The sequence below is a fragment of the Mastigoproctus giganteus genome, chromosome 8 (genome assembly GCF_048544385.1).
Source record: "Mastigoproctus giganteus isolate SK-2022 chromosome 8, ASM4854438v1, whole genome shotgun sequence".
In the NCBI taxonomy this organism is placed as follows: domain Eukaryota; kingdom Metazoa; phylum Arthropoda; class Arachnida; order Uropygi; family Thelyphonidae; genus Mastigoproctus; species Mastigoproctus giganteus.
This window is the reverse complement of record NC_143582.1, coordinates 153,022,624-153,049,264: the sequence shown is the minus strand read 5'-3', so window position 1 is coordinate 153,049,264 and position 26,641 is coordinate 153,022,624. Positions and strand designations below refer to the sequence as shown.

The window sequence follows — 26,641 nt, the reverse complement described above, 5'->3', positions numbered from 1 at the left end:
TTTTCATCTGTAGGATCTTAATCATCTTCTCCCTCAATTGTTCTTTTGTCATTTACATGAGTTCTTTATTAGAGAGGCAATTTACACTTTAACATTCTCAACTGAATCATCAGGTTCTTGGGAATACTCTATGTAATCCTTCCAAACTTTCCTCCACACTCCATTCATGGTTTTCTGAGTCGCAGGCACTTCAAATGTTGTAGGATTTCCAAAACTCTTTTAGGGTTGGTGCATTTTCACCAGTGTTGATGGTTTTAATAGCTTGGGAAAAGGTATTCCTTATGTAGTAAGCTTTAAATGTGGCAATAAAATCTTGGTCCATTGGTTGGATTAGAGATGGAGGCATGTAAAAAATTTTTATATGATTGTTGAAGTCTTCTAAGCTCTTATTGCTTGGATGTCCTGTCGCATTGTTCATGATCAGAATTGCTTTGTAATCAAGGTTATTTTTCGCACAATATCTTTCCAATGCAAGACAGAAGAATTCAGAGTATCGATCAGTGAAAAGAGGCCTGGTTACCTAAGCTTTTGTATTTGCCTTCCAAATTACAGGTAGGTTTGATTTAGTGAAACCTTTAAGAGCCCTTGGATTTTCCAAATGGTAAACTAAAACAGATTTTAATTTAAAATTCCCATAGCGTTACCACCTAGCAATAAAGTTAACCGATCCTTTGCCATTCTGAAGCCTGGCATGTTTTTTCTTCTTTCGACAGGACACTTCTTTTAGGCATTCGTTTCCAAAAAAAGTCCCGTTCATCTATGCTAAAAACTTAACCACTGTAATCTGTTACTACTCTCATCACTTAGTTTTCTAGGGAATGCCTTCTCCCATTTCCAACTTACTATCCTCTTATTCTCCCCCCCCCAAATCCCTCCAGCAACCCTGGAACCCCAGTAAAGAGTCATCAGTAGAACCAGGTGTGCATCCACGCAGCTAGTGATGGCGGTCAGGGGGTGCTAGACCTGGTGTCTGGTGTCTCCTGGCTGCTATATGCTTGTTGGGTCCGGCCAACAACAGAACAAGTAGCTCTTGTTCTGTTGTTGGCCGGAAGTTACAGCTTGGGCTATGACCAGTACAGCGGAACCCCGGAGCCCACAACAATGATACTAGGCATGTGACATCTATTGTATATGTTAAAAAACTTGAGCAATATAACATTCCTCTTCAATAATTTTAACAGGTTCTTTTTTGAAAGTTTTGGCTCTCTCTTTTGTTTGCTATGTTGTTTAGGTTATAGTGCTTTTTAAATCTATTGAACCAGCCCTTACTAGTGTTAAATGGTTCCACAATTTTTTTTCGAGGTGAGCTCTCTTCAGATCTTCATACAGGCTAATCGCTTTTTCTTTAATAAAAATTGAAATTAATAGAATTCTGCATTGGATATTCAATAAAATTATTTAGAAGTCTCTCCATTTCAATCATAATAGCCTGCCTGTCCCTAGTCAGTTTAGTTGCATGCAGTGGAACAGCTGTCTTTTCCAGCTGTTAAAATTAATTCTTTATTTTTTGTAATTGTTCTTAGAGTTGAACCTGCCAGTCCTAAATTATTGCACACATCCACTTGTTGACCAGAATCAATTTGCTTAAAAATGTCCAATTTAATTTTCAAACTCAATCTTTTTCTTACCTTTGTAGTCTTTGTACTGTGTACAGACGAGTGGCATAACCATGCCAATGCAGTGCATTGGGGCCCATTGCCCTCCTGCCCAAAACAGAAAAAAATTTAATTGAGTAAAAATGTAAGTTTTTTTTTTTTTTTTTTTAGACTATTTACTATATATATACAAATAATATATATATTTTTTTCACCCAAAGCATGTTTATTGTTAGCTAGCTGCACAGCACGAGCAAAACTGCAGTGAATAGAGGTGAAACGGTATTAACATAACATAGTTGTTGCTTCCAGGGCAATTTTTAAGAATTTTTGATTTTTACCAAAACAAATATTTTTGGGGAAGGGGTGCCCACACTAAACTTTGCATTGGGGCCCACTTTTTATAGTTACAACGCTGAGTCCAGATGTTACTTTTTCATTCTTAAATCTTCGAAAATGTAACTGTGTTACGTTATAATAAAATGTTCGAGTAAACTGTCCATTACAGACAGTGTCTGGCACTGTACTGAGTGATGATTAGACTTTGGATAAATGCATATATCACAAATATTACAAGCAACACTGCATATTCCTAAACTTGATCATTTTTTCAAATGTTGATCTCAGAACTACGTAACAAGTCACTGGACTGCAGTTAAATAGTGTGGGAAATGTTTTAATGCTGTTTTGCCATTCATTCTTATAATATATTAAGGTGGTAGAAAATGAAAAAGACCTGGGAGTAATTGTGCAGTCAGATATGAAGTTTTCTGAGCAATGCAGACAGGCTGCCAGGGCAGGTCATGGGGTTTTGTCAATGATATGTAGGAATTTTGCTAGCAGGGAGAAGGAGGTGATTGTCCCTCTGTATAAGGCAATGGGTACTGCCACACCTTGAGTACTGCGTACAGATCTGGAGGCCTCATTTTAGGAAGGATGTAGATTTACTTGAGCATGTACAGAGAAGGACAACAAGATTGGTGAGGGGAATGAAGGGATCCTCTTACCAAGAGAGGCTTAAGTTCTGCAAATTGCAGTGGCTGGAGACTAGGCACCTGCGCGGTGATCTGATTGAGGTATATAAGGCCTTGAATGGGTTGAGCATGCTGAATTCTGATGGGATCCTTCCACTTGTTCAGATTACAAACCTAAGGGGGCATAAATTCAAATTAAGAAAACACAGATGTAGAATAGATGTGTGGAAATTTGCCTTTAGCCAGTGGGTGGTTAATTGCTGGAACAAACTTCCATCTGTCGTTGTGAAGTTGATAGGTTGAATAAATTTAAGGAGGAACTGGACAGGCATTTGGAGGGAATGGTGTTATTTTATTTCATTTTTTTTTTTTTGGCTGATGCTGCATAAGCTCATACACTTGCTTTCTTGCATCACATGCCACTACTACTAGTGAGATATGGATTATAATATAAAAACAGCATTATAGCAAATCAGCTTAAAGCGAACCACATTATAACGAAGGCCTACTGTACTTCATATAGCCTGGCCTTCTCATCTTTTCTTGCTACTGAATACATTATGAATTGTCAAATTAATAGAACAAACTTATCTGAAAAAATATTTACCCCCCCCCCCCCAAATTTCCTCATTCATTTCCCAAATATACATGGTCTTGGTTCCAATCTCAGTGATGTCCATTTCCACTTAGTCTGCCAAACCCCATGTACTTTTTCTGACAGAACCCCAGTTATTTGCTATTTCAACCTCTGCTTATCTCAATTGTACAAATTATTTGCTTCAAAGTAGTACTTTTGCATATATCTGTTCTGATATTCCCAGTCAGACAGTAATTTGTAATTTCTTTTCGAACTTCTCTGTCTTCAAATCTGTTTACCACATTCTGTCAAATTCATCTGTTGCCTCTATTGCTCTCCCAACTGAACTGATCACTTGGAACTCTTTGAAACTAGACTTTCTCCAGTTCAGCTTTCCTAACAGTGAGGTATTTTTTCTTGGTGATTTTAATGTTCACAACTCCACACGGCTTCCATTTTCTAGTCACACGGACCCAGCTGGTTGAGATGCTGAGGCTTTTGCAATTACTAATGATCTCGCACAAATTGTTCATTCATCTACAAAACAATCCAAGTACGCAGTGAGTGGCCCTCTAGGCACCTCAGATCAAAAAACTTGGTGGTCTCTTCTCCAGTGTAGTCTTTCCCTTGTGACCATTCTCAACTTCGTGTTGTTTGGCATTACAAGGTTGCAAACTGGGATCATCTGTTAAATTTCTTTTCCTTTTCTGATTACTGTTTCAAATCTCTGATATCAAATTTTCTCAGATTCTGTCAGTGAAATTATTCATGTAGGGATAAAATCCTTTATCCCACATTGCCACACTGCATTCAATGCCTCCATGGGGTCTTCCGTGAAGATTATGTCAGGATAATGTCATATTCATGTGAAGAATACATTACATTATAATCTTCCATGAAGATTATGTCAGAAGGATTTTGAACAATCTTGATGTTAAGAATGCTCCAGGTCCTGATAGTATTTCTCCATTTGTTTTCAAAATGTGTGCTCCTGAATTTACTCCTGTTCTGTGTCTCTGTCTCTTTTTTCACTTCCTTATTCCAAAGGTGTTTTGGAATAAGGAAGGAGGAGAATTTTGGAAGTTTGCTCACATTGGTCCTTGAGGTTGTCACAGACATTCTCTCAGATATGCCAGACAAGCTGTACTTGATACCTGGGAATCTAAAATGCTGATGGAACTGATATTCAGATGACACTCAAGTCAAGTGGACCCAATTTCGGTGAAGTCTGGATGGTCTGTGACAGCCAAATCCTCTGCTTGCACCTTCATGATGGTGGAACTGTTAGTAATCCTGGGTATAACCTCCATGCACAAGTAGGTGGTAGATGGCTTTCATCAACCGGTGAAATACCACCACTTTGCTTATTGGAGGCTTAAGTGGTGAAGCCCATGATTGCAAATCTAAAAATAAAAATAAAAATTTGCTCTCTAGAGCAAAGTTTCCAGCATCCCTCTTCCCCCATACTTCTCCTTCAACCCATGCACGGTACTAAGTACTATAGATTTTGATACCTTTTATGTTTGGGGCTTTCATAAAACAAAAAAAAAAAAAAAACATGGTGGGTGACCTCCCAGGTGTGAACCAACATAAGCAGGGGTTGAGGCATGGCACCCATACCACATGGAGGAACGGAGCCCCTCTATGTTACCAGGCAGTACTAGATGGTAGATGACTCTCATCAACCGGTGCAATACCACCACTTTGCTTATTGGAGGCTAGAAGTGGTGGAACCCATGTTTAGTCTCTAAAGCTAAGTTCCGGTCAACCCTTCCCTATATCTTCCATCACGCAGTATGATTGATGACTTTTGAGGTTATGATGAACATCGTGGCGAGATCCAATATTCCTTACATTTTGAGGGTGCAGCTCGACAACAGTGTTCGCAGGCCGGCTGCTAGTTAGTACACCGGACCGAACCTATTAGTAACTCTCTAGGAGGCTTCCGGATCAGCTAGTCTATAATCTTGCTACCTCTACTCTGCCAGATAGTGACTGGAGGGAGTCCGAGCAGTGTGTATGCGGGGAGCATTGTCAAGGCCACATTATGTCAAGGATCTGGGTATATTCTTATCATGTGTATGCCATATCCAAAAATTTCATTACTTCATACAGCATGTCCCATCCACTTTTTCTTACTATTGAATACACCATGAATTGTCAGACTAATAGAGCAAGCTTATCTGCGAAAAGATCTAAACCTCCCAAGCACTTCTTAATTCATTTCACAAATATACGTGGTCTCAATTCTAATCTCAACGATGTCCATTTCCACTTGCAATCTGCCAAACCCCATGTACTTTTTCTGACAGAATCTCAGTTATCGGTTGATTCAATTACTGCTCATCTCACTTCCCAAATTATTCGCTGTATGATTCCTTTCATCTCAAAGGTGGTACTTGTGCATATGTCCGTTCTGATATTCCCTGTCAGAGACTTGGCAATTTGGAATCTCCTCTTTTCAATCTTCTCTGGCTTAAAATCTCTCTACCTCATTGTGTCAAATTCATCTGTTGTCTCTACCGTTCTCCCAACTCCACTAATCACTTGGAGCTCTTTGACTTCCTCTCTTTGCAACTTGACTTTCTCCAGTCCAACTTTCCTAACAGTGAGGTAATTTTCCTTGGTGATTTTAATGTTCACAACTCCAGCTAGCTTCCGTTTTCTAGTCACACCGACCCAGCTGGTCGAGATGCTGAGGCTTTTGCAATTACTAATGACCTTGCACAGATTGTTCATTTACCTACAAGAATACTGGACAATCCTAATCATACAGTACACTTGATCTTTTTCTCACAAACAACCCTTCTAAGTACACAGTCGAAGTGAGAGGTCCTTTAGGCACTTCAGATCACAACTTGGTGATTGTCTCTTCTCCAATGGAACCTTTATCTCATGGCTATTCCCAACCTTGTTGTTTGGCATTACAAGAATGCAAAATGGGATGACCTGCGAGACTTCTTTTCCTTGGTCGAATTACTGTTTCAAAACTTCTGATGTAAACGTTTGCTCAGATTGTGTCAGTGAAATTATTCTTGCAGGAATGGAATCCTTTATCAAACACCCCACTTTAAAATCACGTCCTTTATCTAAACCTTGGTTTTCCAATAAATGTGCTAAGGCAGTTCAAAAGAAGAAAGTTGCATTAGCATTTTTAGCATTAGTAGAGGCATTTGATGCAAGAAAGCAAGCTTATGCAGCATCAGCCAAAAAAAAAAAAAAAAAAAAACCACTTCCACTTCACCCCTCTGTTCGTTCAAAATACCTGTCCAGCTGAGCCTTAAACTTATTTAGGCTATCAACCTCCACCACAAGGGATGGAAGTCTGTTCCACCAACCAACCACCCGCTGGCTAAAGGCAAATTTCCGCACGTCTATCCTACATCTGTCTTTCCTCAATTTGAATTTATGCCCTCTCAGGTGATTATTCTGAGCTAGAGGAAGAATCCCATCAGCATTGAGCATGCTTAAACCATTCAAGGCTTTATACACCTCTATCAGATCACCTCGCTGGTGCCTAGTCTCCAGACACTGTAATTTGCAAAACTTAAGCCTTTCTTCGTAAGAGCACCCCTTTGTTCCATTCACTAATCTTGTTGCCCTTCTCTGTACTCGTTCCAGCAGCTCTACATCCTTCTTGAAATGAGGCCTCCAGACCTGTATACAGTACTCTAGGTGTGGCCTGACCATCGCCTTATACAATGGAATAATCACCTCCTTATCCCTGCTGGAAAAATTCCTGTATATCATTGACAATACTCCATGAGCTACTCTTGCAGCCCGTCTGCACTGCTCAGAGAACTTCATATCTGCCTGCACAACCACCCCCAAGTCCCTTTCATTCCCTACCACTGTCAGTGTTGTACCATAGAGTTGATACGTTGCTCTGGGGTTGCTGTTTCCCATGTGTAGTACTTTACATTTGTCAATGTTAAACTCATTTGCCACCTCTCAGCCCATCTGCTCAACCTTTCCAGATCCTGTTGCAGAAGCATAGTGTCAGCAGTGTCCTTGACAACCCTGCCAACCTTTGTATCGTCTGCAAACTTGGACATTAATCCCGATATACCATCATCAATATCATTTATAAATACAGAAAACAATAATGGACCCAACACTGAGCCCTGAGGGACTCCACTAATAACATTCAGTCCACGATGAGCAGTGTCCATTGATTACCACTCTCTGTCTTCTCCCCCTCAACCACCCCTTTATCCATAGCAGCAATTTGCATCCAATGTCACACTGCTCCAATTTGTGTAGCAGTCTTCCATGTGCAACAGTATCAAAAGCCTTTCTAAGATCCAAGTATATAATATCAAAGTTATTCCCTGCATCCAGTTCTTTTGTGACTGCATCATAGTATCCAATCAAGTTGGTCAGGCAAGACTTCCCCTTAACAAAACCATGCTGTGTCTGAGCTATAACTGAAGTCTTGTCTAAATGATCCTGCAGTGTGTCTTTAACCAGTGCCTCCATTAATTTTCCTGGAACAGAAGTCAAGCTCACAGGTCTATAATTACTTGTGTCAGCCTTTGATCCTCCTTTGTGAATTGGGGTCACATCTGCACATTTCCAGTCTATGGGTACCTCCCCTGAGTCCAAGGAAGCTCTCATAATTATGGCTAAGGGTTTGCTTACTTCCTTTGCTGCCTCCTTTAATATAACTGGATAGATCCCATCCACCCCGGGTGCCTTTCTTGTGTTTATCTTCAACAGTTTCTCCTCCACTTTACTCCCAGTTATTTCAAGATTCTGTAACTTACTGCTAGAGTTGAATACACCTCTGGCATTCCCCTCGCTGAATAACTCCTCATGTGTGAATGTCGATGCAAAATATTCATTTAGTTTGTTAGCCCCCTGAGCAGGATCATCAACACTTGACCCATCAATATCAAGTGGACCAATCTGATTCATCCCTTTCCTTCTAGAGTTTACATAAGTAAAGAACTCTTTGCTGTTTTTCTTTGCATCTCTTGCCAAGGATTTCTCGTAATCTGCCTTCGCCTGCCTAACCTCCTTTGTAACTTGGTTGCATATCAACTTGTATCTATCATAGGCTTCTGTGTCATGTGTTAATTTGTAAGTATCCCATGCATTTTTCTTCTCTGCCATATGCCTCATTAGTTCATCTGACATCCATTTTGGCCTAAACCTTGAACAATATTTCTTAGGTGGTATGTAAAGCCTAGTAGCTTCCAAGATAAGTTCTTTGAATGCTTCCCATTTTGAATTTGCTGTTGGTAACATCATCAGTTGGTCCCACTGTATAGAATTTAAATACTGTCTCAGTCCATCGTAGTCGCCTTTACGGAAGCAATAACCCTTCCCTTTACCCCTAATGGTAGTTACCTCTTTGAGTAAATCCCACTTCAGCACACTGTGATCACTGCAACCTATTGGTTCATTTATCTGCAGATTCTTAATGCATGAAGAATCACTGCTGATAATCAAATCAAGAGTATTACTCCCTCTAGTTGCCTCCCGAACATGCTGATGTAGAAAACAATCATCCAATAAATCCACAAAAGCCCTGCTAGTGTGTGAGTATCCAGCCCCCAAATTCCAGTCAATATCTGGGAAATTAAAATCTCCCATTATAAGACACTCTGATTTACTGGCCCACTCTATTTCCCTGTACAGTTCCTTATTATACTCATCAGAGTCATTAGGCCTATAGCACACTCCTACTCTCAATTTTGATCTCCCAATGTTTATGTCACACCAAACTGACTCCACACTGCACTGTCCAGCGATGTCGACTGGCTTCACTTCCTTGGTTTTTATGTGTTTCTTAACTAATAGCATAACACCTCCCCCCTTCCTATCCTGTCTATCCTTTCTGTAGACGTTGTACTCCCCAAATTGCAGTTCCGCATCCCTTATATCTGTGTGACACCACGTCTCTGATATCCCAACAATATCTGCCTTCGATGTTTTGAGCAATACCTCAAATTCATTAAATTTATTTACTAAACTCCTAGCATTGGTGTACACGCAAGTATACCTGCACCTGTTTCTATTCTTAGCTACCCTAACACAACCCATGTGTTTACTTGTACCACAATGGCTCCCAGCAGTCTCTGAAATACCATGCATCTTGTTTTTCAGGCTTCTGCTCATTCTAATAGAAGCATATCGTAATTGGCTTGTTTCTAATTCTTCAGTTTCATTTTCTGCCTACACCAAAGCTTGCAACAATTGTAAAGCAGTTATTAATCAGTCCAAACTAGAGTTTGAAGAGGCTAAGAGTAGAAAACTTGCTTCTTGCTCTAATGGTAGCTAAGCATTCTGTTCTCTTGCCAAAGCTGTTGGCCGCAACTTTTGCCCAAGTCTACTCCCACCTCTGTCCAAACCAGATGGTTCTGTTGTCACTTCAGCCAAGGATAAAGCTGACCTGCTAGCATCCCATTTTTCTTCCAACTCGTGTATTAACGATCTTGGTAAGGCACCTCCCACCATTCCCAACATGCTCCATTCAATGCCTCCTGTGGTCTTCCGTCAAAGGGATTTCAGAAGGATTTAGACGAATCTTGATGCTAAGAAGACTCCAGGTCCCGATGGTATTTCTCCACTTGTTCTCAAAACCTGTGCTCCTGAACTTACTCCTATTCTTTGCCCCCTTTTTTCGCTTTCTTGTTCAAAAGGTGTTTTTCCTTTTGCTTGGAAATTTGCTCATATCCAGCCAGTTCCTAAAAAGGGTGACAAATCCCTCCCATCCAATTATCGTCCCATAGCAATTACTTCTACTCTTTTTAAAGTAATGGAGAAATCAATTAACCGCCAACTCTTAAACTACCTAGAAACCTTCCGTCTGATCAACGATCGCCCGTATGGATTCCGTCAGTGTTGATCCACTGGTGATATTCTGGCTTATGTTACCCATTTATGGACTAATTAAATGGAAAGGTTTGGTGAAACAAGTAGTTGCTCTTGACATCTCAAAGGCTTTCGATCGTGTTTGGCATAAAGATCTTCTAAACAAGCTTCCATCTTATGGTTTGCCAACTGTTTTTAGTAATTGGTTATCCAGTTTTCTCTCTGATCGCTCACTGAGGGGGATGGTAGATGGCTCTCCGTCTTCTAACTTCTCCACTAATGCCGGTGCCCCCAAGGTTCAGTTCTTTCCCCCACTCTTTTCCTCTTGTATATTAATGACCTTCTTCCATTAACTGGAAATCCTATCTATAGTTTTGCTGATGATAGCACATTGCATTCCACTTTCCATTTTGAGAAACCTTGTTCTGCTCAATCAGCTTCAATTTCTCGAAAATCTGCTACAAATTCCTTAAATGCCGATCTACAGGTAATTCTCCAGTAGGGCAAAGACAACTTATTTGATTTCAACCCTTCTAAAACTCAGTCTTGTCTTATATCACGCAAAAAGGATTCTTCTGCTCCTATGCTTATCTTTTGTGACACTCCGATTTCTAGGCAAAATGATACCTCTCTTTTGGGGATTACCCTGACTTCTAATCTCTCTTGGCACAAGCACATTACAAATATTGCTTCCTCTGCATCTAAAAAACTTTGTTTTCTCTTTCGCTCTCAGCATTACTTTTCTTCCAAACAGCTGCTCACTCTGTATAAATCACAAATATGCCCTGCCATGCAATATTGTTCACACATCTGTGGTGGTGCACCCAAAACCTCTCTCAGGCTTCTTGATTCCATTCAGAAGAGGACAGTTAGGTTAATTAATGATTCATCTCTAACAGAGTCTCTCCACTTGCTGTCTCATAGACGTACTGTTTCTGCTGCATGCCTCTTCTACAGATACTTCCATGGGCACTGTTCTTCTGAATTGGCTTCTATAATTCCGACTCTCCCTTTCAAAACAGTCCGAACATGTGCTGCCAACATCCACTTACTGTCCAACTTCAAACTCTCAGAACCAACTTTTCACCTTCCTTATTTATTCCTTCAACTGCCGTTTTCTGGAACAACCTTCCTTCATATGTATTTCCTGAAAATTACAGTCTACAGAAGTTCAAGTCCAGCGTCAACAAATATCTTCTTTCGTCTTCTCAACCTCCAACCCAAGCACAGTACTAAGTATTATAGGTTCTAATACCTCTTGTGTTTAGGGCTTACATAAAAAAAAAAAAAAAAAATTCCAACCAGTTCCTGACAAATCCCTTCCATCCAATTACCATCCCATTGCACTTACTTCTACTCTTTCCAAATTAATGGAGAAATCTGTTAAAAGCTAACTCCTAAATTATCAAGAATCCTTCCATCTAATCAATGATTGTCAGTATGGATTCTTTCAGTGTCGACCCACTAGTGATATACTGGCTTATGGTATCTGTGGACACATTCAGTGAAAAAGTTTTGTGACATTCGAGCAGTTGCTCTTGACATTTTAAAGGCTTTTAGCATTAGCATTAGTAGAGGCATATGATGCAAGAAAGCAAGCTTATGCAGCATCAGCCAAAAAAAAAAAAAAAACCACTCCCATTGCACCTTTCTGTTCAGTCGAAATACCTGTCCAGCTGAGCCTTAAATTTATTTAGGCCATCAACTTCCACAACAAGGGATAGACGTCTGTTTCACCAACCAACTACCCGCTGGCTAAAGGCAATCTGCACATCTAGCCTACATCTGTCTTTCCTCAATTTGAATTTATGCCCTCTCAGGTGATTATTCTGAGCAAGAGGAAGAATCCCATCAGCATTGAGCATGCTCAAACCATTCATGGTTTTATACGCCTCTATCAGATCACCTCGCTGGTGCCTAGTCTCCAGACACTGTAATTTGCAAAACTTAAGCCTTTCTTCGTAAGAGAAACCCTTTGTTCCATTCACTAATCTTGTTGCCCTTCTCTGTACTCGTTCCAGCAGCTCTACATCCTTCTTGAAATGGGGTCTCCAGTCCTGTATACAGTACTCAAGGTGTGACCTGACCATTGCCTTATACAAGGGAATAATCACCTCCTTATCCCTGCTAGAAAAATTCCATTTGATCAAAAGGATCATCAAACATGGTTCTTTTGATCATGTTTGCATAAAGGTCTACTGTATAAGCTTCAATCTTATGGTTTGCCAGCTGTTGTTTGTAATTGGGTATCCAGTTTTCTCCCTGACCGCTTACTGCAGGTGATAGTAGATGGCTCTCTGTCTTCAAAAGTTATTCACTAATGCAGGTGTTCCTGAAGTTTCAGTTCTTTCTCTCACTCTTTTCCTCTTGTATATTAATGACCTCCCATTCACCAGAAATCCTTTCCATAGTTTTGCTGATGACAGCACATTGCATTTCACCTTCCAGTTTGAGAAACCTTGCCCTGCACAAACAGCTTTAACTTCTCAAATATTCAGTACCAATTCCATAAATGCTAATATCCAGGTAATTCGCTAGTGGAGCAAAGATAGCTTAGCTGATTTCAATCCTTTTAAAACTCAGTCCTGTCTTATATTTCACAAAAAGGTTTCTTCTGCCCCTATGCTTATCTTCGATGACACTCTGATTTCTAGACAAGATCACATATGTATTAGGGATTACTTTGACTTCTATTGTCTTAGCATATGCACATTACAAATATTGCTTCCTTTGCAAACAAAAAAACTGTGTTTTTGCTCACTCTGTACAAATCACAAATCCCCCCCTACCATGGAATATCGTTCCCATGTGTGGGGCAGTGCTCCTAAAACCTCTCTCTCTCTCTCTCTCTCTCTCTCTCTCTCTCTCTCTCTCTCTCTCTCTCTCTCTCTCTCTCTCTCTCATCTCTAACAAAGTCACTCCACTCTCTGTCTCATAGACACTGTTTCTGCAGCATGCATTTTCTGTAAATAGTTGTTCTTCTGAATTGGATTCTATAATTCCTTCTCTCTCTTCCAAATCAGTCCGAACATGATCCCCAGCCAGTCAGCATCCTTTTTTACTGTCCTACTTTTCTTCTTCATTTTTTCCTTCAACTTCTGTTTTTTGGAACAACCTTCCATCATACATATTTCTTGAAAATTACAACATACAGAAGTTCAAGTCTAATGTCAATAAGTATCTTCTTCCATCTTATCATCCTTCAACCCATGCATGATACTCAGTACTATAGGTTCTAATACCTCTCGTGCTTGTGGTCTTCAAGGGAAGGGGAATATATATAAATTGACAAGTCAGTTTCCTGACTACAGTTTCATTTGACAAGACCTGCTAATCTTTGGAAAAATAGCACAAGTTATTCCTTGAGATATTTTTTGAAATGGTGCAGTTTAAATTCGTGGGTGTTGAAAATGTTTTAATATTTGGAGGGCTCTCCCCTAATGGTAATTTCTTTTTGCCACCTCATTGGATGGGTGGATTTATTACATGCATAATAAAAGCTGAAAGAATATGGATTAAACCTGATTATTATATTGCATTGCATTGATTCATTTTACTAACGTTAACCTAAACTGGGATGAGCAATATGTGTGGGGGAGGGGGATTAGAATTTAATGTTACAGTAAACATGAGAGTGATCTCTTGCTTTGGATGTAGGTCATCTCGGCAAAAGGTTTAATGTGTGGTCCACCTAACAATATTTTTACATAAAATTTAGGGTCTAGCCCAGTCCTTCCACTAATAAACAAAATTTTGTAACATCACTTTGATATCACCTGTGTAGTATTTAGAATCTGTTTAACTGATTCTAAAAATCATATAGTCTTAAAAGCAACCCTTATATGGAGAAAGTAATGCGTTCTGATTGTGTCTGACTGATGGATGACCATGAGATTGATGGCAGGTGAACCGAATATGAGTCACCGAGCTATTTATGATATTTTAACAGAGCATTTGAGTATGTGCAAATTTTGTGTGAAAATGGTGCCTAAAAAAAAAAAAAAAAATCTAAGTGAAGAACATAAGCAAAATTGGAAGAACATCTGCCTCAATCTTCTCAATTGTGTTCAAATTAAGCCAGAATTCTTTCAATAATGGCGACAAAACATGAATTTTTGAGTACAATCCAGAAACAGCAGAGTGAAGAATGGCACACCAGGAATTTGGCATATCTAAAGAAAGCACAAATGAGCAAATCCAGAATCAAATCGATGTTCATCTGCTTTTTTGATAAGCATGGAGTGGTAAACAAAGAGTCCATTCCTCAAGGTAAAACCAAACTGTCAACCAAACTTTATACCAAGAAGTCCTTGAACAACTATGGAAAAGATTTCTAAGCATTCAACTTAAAAGGGCCAAAAACTGTGCATCACAACAATGTGTCGCAGAGTGCATTGTTATGATGTTTGTTATGACCTTCAAAATATTCTAGTGCTCCCACAGCCACTACATTTCCTGAATCTCTTGCTGTGACTTCTTTGTTTTTTTTTCCAAAGATCAAGAATAACCTGAAAGGATATCATTTTGGGATGATTGACATATAGAGTGCTGTAACAGATGCAATGAAGGACCAAGCTTACAAGTTTGGAAGGAGCATTGATGTGTAGCTTCCTTGAGAAGATACACATCACCTCATGCTACTTATAAAATTCTCTTTCAAAGTAGATTAGCAGTGATTTGGCCCCAGAGGTTGCTGGATTTGAGTGTGTACTGTATTTATTTAATTTTTTTTTCTCTTTTTGAAACTTCTTGATTGTAATAATGACATGGTTACTTTTACTTCTTCAGAGTACATATCAGGAGCACTTTCTCTGCTAGACTGAGCTGGCAGAAATTATATGTATATAACTGATTGCACATATGTTTAAATTTCTTTTTATACAGCATCAGGGTATCCAAAGGAGTTTACAGCTTCATTGTAACTTTTTGTTACTCAGTATATTTGCCACAGTTTTCGAAATGGTGTGCACTTTTTTTTATTATGGAAACATAGGGGCTCGATCTCGCAATATGCATATTTGCATCAGTGTTCATTACCATAGTGTTCAGCCCCACCCCTTATTAAATAATACTGATACTTAAAATTCTTATTATTATTTGAGGGCGTTTTTGAATTTTTATGCCGGCCTTGATGCTAGCATTAACAATAAAAATAAAAATATCATAGTACCAACATCGGATATATTACATACCCGATTTTACTGGTGTATATGCATCTGTAAAATATAGGCTAAATGCAAAAATGTTAAAAGTTGTTCATCTCATTTTACTTTCAAAAGGTAATGTATTGCATAGTTACCGAAGGTGAATCACATTTAGAGCATCAAGCTCTGAATGCAAGTTCATATATTGAATTAGAGGTGTAAAAGTTTTTATTTGAATATTCTTAATTTATTAGTTTTATTTGTCTTCAACTTAAACTAATTTGGAATATATTTTCTTACATTAAGGATAGCTTTATAATTATTAAATTTCATTGATTTGAATTAAAAAAAAAAAAAAAAACATTTAGACCATTCTTCCAAATTAGAAGATTCCTGATGCCAGGATGGTATCACACATTTTCTTAAGTTGTTTTGATTGTCTTTTATCCAAAAAAAAAAAAAAAAAGTTTCTGATCATTACACATATTCAGTTTTCTTCATTTGTATATTGGAGTTTGTTTTTTGTACAGGAACAACGTGGACAGAAGAAATAGTTTCCTTAATCTACAATGATGGCAACCCCAATAAAGTTAAAAATAAGTTGCTTGTGTATAGAGTAGAACACCTTGAAGTAGGACGACCCATTGGACACTTACGCTATTTAAGGAAGTGGAAGAGTCCTCGGCTTTTGGCAACCCACCTTCCTCTCCCACTCATTCCTCGTCAGTTGCGGCAAGCTAAGTGTAAGGTAAGTGTTAGTGAAACCATCATCCACTAACACAGGTTGTTACAAAAATCCATTGCCATTAGAATATTTCATAATACAGTCATACCACACTTTACAATGATCCATATTTATGACACTTTTTAATTATACCCTATGCTCTGTTCCTGAGACACCTGATCCGCACTAACGACATCTCGTTCCCTTATTATAATACAGGAATGAGAAATCAACCAACGTGCACTCCACATGGTAGACTCAGTTTGTAATTCAGCGTCGTTGTGTGTTGTTTATTTCTGTGTTTCGGTGTTGATTAGTGTAAAAACTTTTGCCCATTATGATACGTAAGTGTGTGTGTATATATATATATATATATTTATGTAATATAATAATTATACATTAATAATATCAGATAACAGTAAAAGTGAAAAGAAGAAGAGTCGTCAGTCTCACATTAGATACCAAGAGTAAAATTATTAAATTGATGATAGTGTATCAAACAGTGAGATAGGTCATAGGCTAAGCTTACCTCGAACTACAGTTGTTACTGTTCTTAAAAACAGAGAAAATTCTAAGTGAAGTGAGAAGTGCTATTCCATCAGTACAACAATAATTTGTAAATGTGACAATATTATTGCTGATATGGAAAAACTTTTAATGGTGTGAATAGATGATCAAATGATCAAACTAGCCAGTGTGTGCCCTTAAGACAAGCGATTATTCAGAATAAGACCCTAAGTCTCTTTGCTGACATGAAAGCCAGGAGAGGGAAGCAGTTAAGGATTCTGAATTTGCTGCCAGTAGAGGTTGGTTTAATAGATTTAAGCATAGGAGCAATCTCCATAACATTAAAGTTTAAGGTGAAGCAGCCAGTGCAGATACAGAAGCTGCAGTTAATTTTCCTGATGAGCTAGCCAAGACCATTGATTATTATTATTATTATTATTATTAATATCCATATGATGCAAGGAAGCCTGAGGCTTATGCTGCACCAGGGAAAAAAAAAGAAAAAAAGTTCCCGAGTAACCCTGAGAGAGAGAGAGAGAGAGAGAGAGAGAGAGAGAGAGAGAGAGAGAGTCAAAAGTAGAAGGGAATCACCAAGAAAGAGAAGAATGATGATATCCAGCTCAGGACCCTGGGTGTGCCAAGCCCATACTCACCAGATGTGACCCCCCGGGGTTAATGAGGGAGATTATTCTGAAATGCAGATTTTTAATGTTGATCAGACTGGCCTCTACTGGAAAAAAAATAACTTCACGAACATTTATAGTAAAAGAAGAAAAGTCAGTGTCAGGATTTAAAGTAGCAAAAGATAGACTAACCCTTTTGTTAGGTTCCAATGCTGCATGTGATTTTAAATTGAAGCCTATGCTAATTTGTCATTCAGAAAACCCAAGAGCTTTAAATAATTATGCAAAATCCAGTCTTCTTGTTTGTTGGAAATCATATTCAAAAGCATGGGTTACTGCATCATTTTTTGTAGAGTAGTTTTCAAATTACTTTGTGCCTGCAATTAAGAAATACTGTACAGAAAAGAAAATTCCCTTCAAAATTTTACTGCTTTTGGATAACGCACCTGGCCACCTTAAATCATTAGATGACCTTAACCCAAACATTCAAGTAATTTTCTTCCCTGCAAATACTGCTTCAAAGAATGGACCAGGGTGTTATTGCTGCATTTAAATCATATTACCTAAGGAGAACATTTGCTAAGGCTGTAGCTGCAATAGACAGTGAATCTGAAAGTACGTCTAGAGCAAATGTAGTAAAAGAATTCTGGAAAGGCTTCACGATCTTGGATGGCATCAAGACTATTAGGGATGCATGGGATGAAGTGAAACAGTCAACACTTAAAGGTGTTTGGAAGAGGTTGTGTTCCCAGTTTACTACTGATGATTTTGAAAATCATGTTGAGGAGGCTACTACAAATATTGTAGATATGACAAGGCAGTTAGAGCTAGAAGTGGAGCCTGAAGATGTTACTGAACTGCTTGGGTCACATTCACAGCCCTTAAGTAATGAAGATTTTCTAGAACTTGAAGAGCTTAGGAGGAGTGAAGAGGATTCTCATCCTGAGAACATATCGAATCCCATTCCTAAAGAACTAACTTGCAAGAAACTTTCAAAAGCATTCAGGCTTTTAGAAGGAGCTATGTCCATTTTTGAAAAGCTGATCCCATTTTTGAAAGAAATTCCAAAGTAAATGCTGGTATTTTAGATCAATATGCCTGTTATAGAGAAATCTACAGAGAAAAGAAAAGAAGAGCCACAATTTAAAGTTCATTGGATTCCTACTTTCGTAAAAAATCAGCATCTTCTCAAATCTTAGATCAACTTTCAACATCAACTGAAATTCCTTCTCGAGCATCAGCTAGGCCTACAAAAAGTCTATCTAAATTGCCTGCAAGGACTTCATTTAGCTGTAGATGATGAAGATCCAGGTGATGTAGAATTTGTGTCATCTGCTAAAGATTTGCTTCAATAAATTTATATTGTACATCTAGTAGTGTGTACAGACAAAGTGAATGTATTGAGGTTATGCAGAAGCAGGTTTTTATCATTTATTTTGTCACAATAAAGGTGTTAAAATGATCAATCCCCTCTAATAGTATCTGCAACCTCCTACTTTTTATATTTTCCTATCTTTTACTCTTACTAAATTTTTCATTTGTTTAATGCTGCCAAACATAGTGTTTACATTTTATGTTTGAAGATCACAAGCCTTTATGTAAATGCAGAATGAAGGGACTTTATTTCACAATTTTGTAAGTTTTTTCTAGTAATATTTAATTGCAGTGTTAACAGTAAGCTTAATTTCTGTGCGACTTTCAAACATCACATGCATCTGCAAGTGAAAAAAGGTAGTGATCAGCTTTACGACAAATGCCCAGAAACTAACCTGTTGTAACTGCAGGGTACACCTGTAATCCTATTTACAAAAGTCCATTGCTATAAGACCATAAATTTCCTTATCATTAGAAAATTTATTTACAGTATTGACATTACTTGTTTGAATTGCATTCTTGGTAATCTTGTACGTGTACAGTAACAAGATTACATTCATCCACACTGGCATATTTTCATGAGTGTGGGTCCTGTTGCAATGTTTTTCCTGAGTTTCGGGTCCTGGTTACTGAATATTTGTAAATCAGGAGATTTACTTTAGCTTTATTTAGCTTCAGCTTAAACTAATTTAGGATGTATTTCCAGACGGTGTAGCTACACTACCTTCATCATAGTATGATATGCCACTGCTTTTGAAACCAAGAGTTACTCTATGTAATGTTTTTTTTGCTAATTTTCCTACACCCTGTTGTCATGATGTTTGAATTTTTTTGATTGTCCATAGTCTGTTTTTAAATATCCTAATGAAAATAAATTGCAGGGTGACTGAAATTTCTTTCCGTGGAGATATTTATTTGAAGTTGGTTGTTTACCACTATGATGCAGTTGAGTGGCCAGCCATTCACTGGCTGCACAGGAAAAGCAAGGAGGCATGACATCATTAGAAATGAAAATATTGTCTACCTCTTAAAGACATTTCATCAGTGTAATTTTTTTACTTGCCTTGCAAAACAATTTTCAGGACAAATAATCATTAACATTCATCAGAAAAGTATAGATATGTGATCATGTCCATAATTGCACATTAATCTGTGGATCAAGTTGAATATGGATATCTTTAAGCCAATGAAGATTCTCATTGTGATAGTTTTTGTAATTATCTTTATGAGCAGTTCCACTTTTATAAAAATGCTATTGGTTGTATAAGTATTGCACTATGTTGTATGATTAATTCCAAGAGAAGGGGATACAGTTAAAGATGTTACAGAGGATGTTTTTCGAGTGCTGAGTTTAGTGGGTCCAGTATTCAATGCTAAGGAAACTGAGTGCAGTAGATGCATAAGACCAAACTAAAAATATATAGGGACACGTTGATCTGAAGCTTGGATGATGAACACCGATATGTTCTTACTTTGCTGTCCAGAGGTCTGCTATATATATGTATACAGGCAACCCCCATATAGCATGGTACTTCTAGAACACGGTTTTGCTCTAACATGATTGATAAATTGTGGCAATCCTCGCACAACACGGTTTGAGAATTGTGGGAAATCTCACATAACACAGTATTTTTGAACTTTTGTGCTGGGAAAAACTCTGTTAGATGTAATTTTCAACATTTCCGTTTCTTTTTGTGAATCCCTACTGTTGACTCACTAGTCTTTATCTCCTTCGTGATATTTTTCTAAAGTACATTTCTGGAGGTCACTACCATAAAACAATAAAAACAATTTGCAGTTTCCAGCTTATTGATCTTTTCTGTTAGTGTAATCAATTATAAATGGGTAGTAAACTCTGTCTTCTTGCATTTGCTATAGTACCGATAGCTGGAATTCTGTGGGTTTTCATGTTATTATTGTAAAATGTTTCCCCTTCCATGAAATATTCAATTATATAACAAACATAAATAAATTTTCAGAAACTCGTTAATGCATATCTCTCTTGTGCGTGAAGTGTTCTTTGAACATTGATTAATTGCTTATAATTTTTACTGTTTTAAATTTTACAACCCAGAAATATCAATTAGTTAGTTAGTATGTACAATTTACAGTACATAATAATTAAGCTTTGTACATAAGCATAAATTTATTTTTATTTTGCTAACTGGAAAATATTCTTCCGATTTTCACGTATCATTTAACTTTGTGTAAGGTAATAAAGTTAAATTTGTGCTTTATATCTTTAAAGTGGAGTCCACTGTATTTTGTTGGGAGATCCCTGGGTTAGGTTCTGTGCTATTGAACTTGTGCTTGTTTGAGGTCTCAAACAAGCACAAAATTGTGACCTCAAAGTGTGCAGATTGTGACAGAGAGCAGAAGGTACACGAAATCTAGATACTGCAGAAGAGATTGTGCTTAGCAGCGATGAGGAAGAAAACTAAACGAATGTACATTATATGACATATAACTATCAGAATTTGTAAGGTAAGACATTTGTTCAGTTATTACAAAAATAAAGTTATTACTACTGTAAAAATTAAGTTTCCAATAGTTATAAAAAAAAAATGGTATTTTTGTTAGCTTTTGGAATGTAACCCCCTTCTTGTACTGGTTCTTAGTCCCGTATAACACAGTTTCGCATTACATGAGATTTTGTAGGCATCAAACTACTGTGTTATATGAGGGTTACCTGTGTGTGTGTGTGTGTCTATATATATATATATATATATATACCCAGGGGCTCACATCTGGAGAGTATGGGCTTGGCACACCCAGGATCTTGAGCTGGATATCATCATTCTTCTCTTTCTTGGTGATTCCTTTCTACTTTTCTCTCTCAGGGTAATAGGGAAATTTTTTTTTTTTTGGCCGGTGCAGCATAAGCCTTAGGCTTCTTTGCACCATATGGCTAATAATATATATATATATATATATATATATGTGTGTGTGTGTGTGTGTAATTATACATATATTTGAATAACGTTTAAAATAGCTGGAAACTTAATCTTTCATAATAAAAATAAAATAAAAAGGTACAGCAAATATCAGAGGCAGCAAAAAGCATATTCCTCTATATGATGCTTGAAATATAACCATAGATATAAATTTTAATAGGAATTAAAAATAAAAATAATGCCAGCAGTATGGCAAGATAAGAGCGAAAATAAAAAATTAAACATAATGATAAACCAACAGGGAGGGAAGAGAGGGGTAACAAGAGTAAAAATATTGCAGCAGAAACTCTAAAATAATTTAGAACATCTAAATGTAAGGATAATAAAATAATTAATTAAATTTCGAAAGCCAATTAGATAGAAATTTAATGGCACCCCTCTGACGGACGCTAGGTCCAAATTTATGTGAAATACCACTAATAGAAATGTAAACCACTACAATAAAATAAAACAAAAATAAACCAAAAATAGACTGACCATTACACCCCATCTCAACAGAGGACCACAAAGCCAATAATGGTCAGGGGATCGCTGCATTTCGATCGCTAGACAAATTGCCGCAAAGGCAAGTCGATCAAAAGTTCAGTCCACCACCCGATCCACAGATCGAACCGCCAGTGCAGAGGACCTGAATATCGTTATGCTTAATTTTTTATTTTCGCTCTTATCTTGCCATACTGCTGACGTTATTTTTAATTCCTATTATAATTTATATCTATGGTTATATATATGTGTGTGTGTGTGTGTGTGTGTGTGTGTGTGTGTGTGTGTGTGTAATGCGAAACCGTGTTATACAGGACTAAGAACCAGTACAAAAAGTGGGTTACATTCCAAAAGCTAACAAAAATACACCTTTTTTTTTTATAACTATCGGAAACTTAATTGTTATAGTAGTAATAACTTTATTTTTATAATTGTAATAACTGAACAAATGTCTTACCTTACAAATGTCTTACCTTAAGAGTAGGAGACCGGTGGAATTACTTAACAAGTACAGGTCACTGTTGAAAAACAGCCGTGAATTAGGGTTGAATTTGAAAGTGTCTGCAATTCTGCCCAGACACGATAGGAGGGAGTATATGATGAGAACCCTGTCGATCAATTTGGCACTGGAAAGATTGTGCAAGGCTCAAGGGTTAGAATTTTTTTCAGCCTGGTCTGTACTTGTCAACAGGAGAGACTGCTTCTTCAGGGATGGGATACACTTAAATAGAAAGGGTGCAAGAATGTTTGCTGATGCTATCGAGGCAGTGTTAGGTGGGACGGAAAACTGCTAGATTGGGGAGATACAAGGACTAATAGATTAACAGTAGCCACTGGCAGAGGTGAAAGTGATTCTTGCAATGCTTCTATTGGAATGAGCCGCAGCCTGGAAAATAAGATACAGCATATTTCAGAGACTGCTGGGAATCATTGGGGTACAAGTAAACACATGGGTTGTGTTAGGGTAGCTAAGAAAAAGAACAGGTGCATGTATACTTGCATGTACACCAATGCTAGGAGTTTAGTAAATAAATTTGATGAATTTGAGGTATTGCTCAAAACATCAAAGGCAGATAGATATTGTGGGGATTTCGGAGACATGGTGTCACACAGATATAAGGAATGCAGAACTGGAATTTGGGGAGTACAGTGTCTACAGAAGGGATAGACTTTTCTTAACTAATGCTATTAGTTAAGAAATACATAAAATCCAAGGAAGTGAAGCCAGTCGACATTGCTGGACAGTGCAGCGTCGAGTCAGTTTGGTGTGACATAAGCATTGGGAGATCAAAATTGAGAGTAGGAGTGTGCTATAGGCCTAATGACTCTGATGAGTATAATAAGAAATTGTACAGGGAAATAGAGTGGGCCAGTAAATCAGAGAGTCTTATAATGGGGGATTTTAATTTCCCAGAAATTGACTGGAATTTGGGGGCTGGTCACTCACACACTAGCAAGGCTTTTGTGGATTTATTGGATGATTGTTTTCTACATCAGCATGTTCGGGAGGCAAATAGAGGGAGTAATACTCTTGATTTGATTATCAGTAGTGATTCTTCATGCATTAAGAATCTGCAGGTAAATGAACCACTAGGTGGCAGTGATCACAGTGTGATGAAGTGGGATTTACTCAAAGAGGTAACTACCATTAGGGATAAAGGGAAGGGTTATTGCTTTCGTAAAGGTGACTACGATGGACTGAGACTGTATTTAAATTCTATACAGTGGGACCAACTGATGATGTTACCAACAGCAAATTAAAAATGGGAAGCATTCAAAGAACTTATCTTGGAAGCTACTAGGCTTTACATACCAACTAAGAAATATTGTTCAAGGTTTAGGCCTAAGTGGACGTCAGATGAACTAATGAGACATATGGCAGAGAAGAAAAATGCATGGGATACATACAAATTAACACGTGACACAGAAGCCTATGATAGATACAAGTTGATCTGTAACCAAGTTACAAAGGAGGTTAGGCAGGCGAAGGCAGATTACGAGAAATCTTTGGCAAGGGATGCAAAGAAAAACAGCAAAGAGTTCTAGAGAATCTTGTAATAACTATGAGTAAAGTGGAGGAGAAATTGTTGAAGATAAATACAAGAAAGGCACCTGGGGTGGATGGGATCTATCCAGTTGTATTAAAGGAGGCAGCAAAGGAAGTAAGCAAACCCTTAGCCATAATTATGAGAGCTTCCTTGGACTCAGGGGAAGTACCCATGGACTGGAGATGTACAAATGCGATCCCAATTCACAAAGGAGGATCAAAAGGCGACACAAGTAAGTATTAGTTTAACTTCTGTTTTGTCGGAAAATTAATAGAGGCACTAGTTAAAGAAGCACTGCAGGATCATCTAGACAAAACTTCAGTTATAGCTCAGACACAGTATGGTTTTGTTAAGGGGAAGTCTTGCCTGACCAATTTGATTGGATACTATGATGCAGTCACAAAAGAACTGGATGCAGGGAATAACTTTGATATTATATACTTGGATCTTAGAAAGGCTTTTAATACTGTTGCACATGGAAGACTGCTGCACAAATTGGAGCAATGTAGCATTGGAGGCAAATTGCTGCTGTGGATAAAGGGGTGGTTGAGGGGAAGAAGACAGAGAGTGGTAATCAATGGACACTGCTCATTGTGGACTAATGTTATTTGTGGAGTCCCTCAGGGTTCAGTATTGGGTCCATTATTGTTTTCTGTATTTATAAATGATATTGATGATGGTATATCAAGCTTAATGTCCAAGTTTGCAGACGACATGAAGGTTGGCAGGGTTGTCAAGGACACTACTGACACTATGCTACTGCAGCAGGATCTGGAAGGTTGAGCAGATGGGCTGAGAGGTGGCAAATGAAGTTTAACATTGACAAATGTAAAGTACTACATATGGGAAACAGCAACCCCAGAGCAAACGTATCAACTCTGTGGTACTACACTGACAGTGGTAGAGAATGAAAGGGACCTGGGGGTGGTTGTGCAGGCAGATATGAAGTTTTCTGAGCAGTGCAGACGGACTGCAAGTGTAGCTCATGGTGTATTGTCGATGATATATAGGAATTTTTCTAGCAGGGATAAGGAGGTGATTATTCCCTTGTATAAGGCAATGGTCAGGCCACACCTAGAGTACTGTATACAGGTCTGGAGGCCTCATTTCAAGAAGGATGTAGGGATGCTGGAATGAGTACAGAGAAGGGCAACAAGATTGGTGAATGGAACAAAGGGGTGCTCTTGCGAAGAAAGGCTTAAGTTTTGCAAATTACAGTGTCTGGAGACTAGGCACCAGCGAGGTGATCTGATTGAGGTGTATAAAGCCTTGAATGGTTTGAGCATGCTCAATGCTGATGGGATTCTTCCTCTTGCTCAGAAAAATCACCTGAGAGGGCATAAATTCAAATTGAGGAAAGACAGATGTAGGATAAACGTGAGGAAGTTTGCCTTTAGCCAGTGGGTGGTTGGTTGGTGGAACAGACTTCCATCCCTTGTCGTGGAAGTTGATAGCCTAAATAAGTTTAAGGCTCAGCTGGACAGGTATTTTGAACGAACAGAGGGATGAAGTGGAAGTGGTTATTTTTTATTTATTTATTTTTATTTTATTTTATTCATTTTATTTTTTTTTTTTGGCTGATGCTGCATAAGCTTGCTTTCTTGCATCAAATGCCTCTACTAATGCTAATGCTAAAATTCTGATAGTTATATGTCATTCGTATAATGTACATTCGTTTAGATTTCTTCCTCATCACTGCTAAGCACAATCTCTTCTGCAGTATCTAGATTTCGTGTACCTTCTGCTTTCTGTCACAATCTGCATGCTTCGAAGTCATGATTTTTGAAGGGGACCATAGATCTCAGTCAATTCGGAGCCACTGCTGTAGGAGATCTGCAGACTTACTTAACAAGTACAGGTCAATGTTGAAAAAAAAGTCACAAGCTAGGGTTAAATTTGAAAGTGTCTGCAATTCTACACAGACACAGTAGGAGGGAGTATATAATGAGAGCCATGTCAATCAATTTGGCCCTGGAGAGATTGTGCAAGGCTCATTGGGGTAGAATTTTATTCAGCATGGTCTGTGCTTGTTAACAGGAAAGATTGCTTCTGCAGTGATGGGATACACTTAAATAGAGGTGGTACAAGAATATTTGCTGATACATAGAGGCAGTGTTAGGTGGGTCTGAAAACTGCTAGCTTGGGTATGGGGTTTCACAGACTAATAGATTAACAGTAGCCATAGGCAGAGGTGGAAGTGATTCTTGCACTTCTTCTATAGCAATGATCAGCAGCCTGGAAAGCAAGTTGCTGAAGATCTCAGGAACTGCTGGGAGACATGGAACAAGTAAATACATGGGCTGTATTAAAGTAGCTAAGAGTGAGAACAGGTGCATGTATACTTGCATGTACACCAATGCTAGGAGTAGGGTATATAAATTTGAAGAATTTAAAGTACTGGTCAAGACATCAAAGGGAGATATTATTCGGATATCAGAGACATGGTGTCTAACAGATATGCAGAATTTGAATTTGGAGAGTACAATGTGTACAGAAAGGATGGGAAGGGAGGAGAGGTTATGCTGTTAGTTAAGAAACACATAATCTAAGGAAGTGCATCCGGTTTACATGGGTGGACAGTGCAATGTTGAGTCAGTTTGGTGTGAAATAAGAACTGGGAAAGAAAAACTATACACTATACAGAGAAATAGTGGGCTAATAAATCATCTTATAATGGGAAATTTTAACTTGTGAGTTGGTCACTCGCACACTAGCAAGACTTTTGTAGATTTACTGGATGATTGAGGCACCTCTGTAGGTGGGCAGGAGCAGCAGTGCGTAGCACATGTTTCTCGATTAGACGGGGGTTAGAGCCCGTG

General features: G+C 38.2%; 1 protein-coding gene across 2 annotated transcripts in view; it reads left to right on the top strand.

Annotated features, from left to right (window-relative positions):
• Positions 1 to 26,641, top strand: part of LOC150081929 (sulfotransferase 1B1-like) — a 368,098-nt gene that overhangs the window by 284,906 nt on the left and 56,551 nt on the right. For both annotated transcript variants that reach the window (XM_090379833.1, XM_090379832.1), the window contains exon 3: positions 15,640 to 15,857. In XM_090379833.1, coding sequence (XP_090235959.1) covers positions 15,640 to 15,857 — 218 coding nt within the window. The remainder of the gene's footprint in view (positions 1 to 15,639; positions 15,858 to 26,641) is intronic.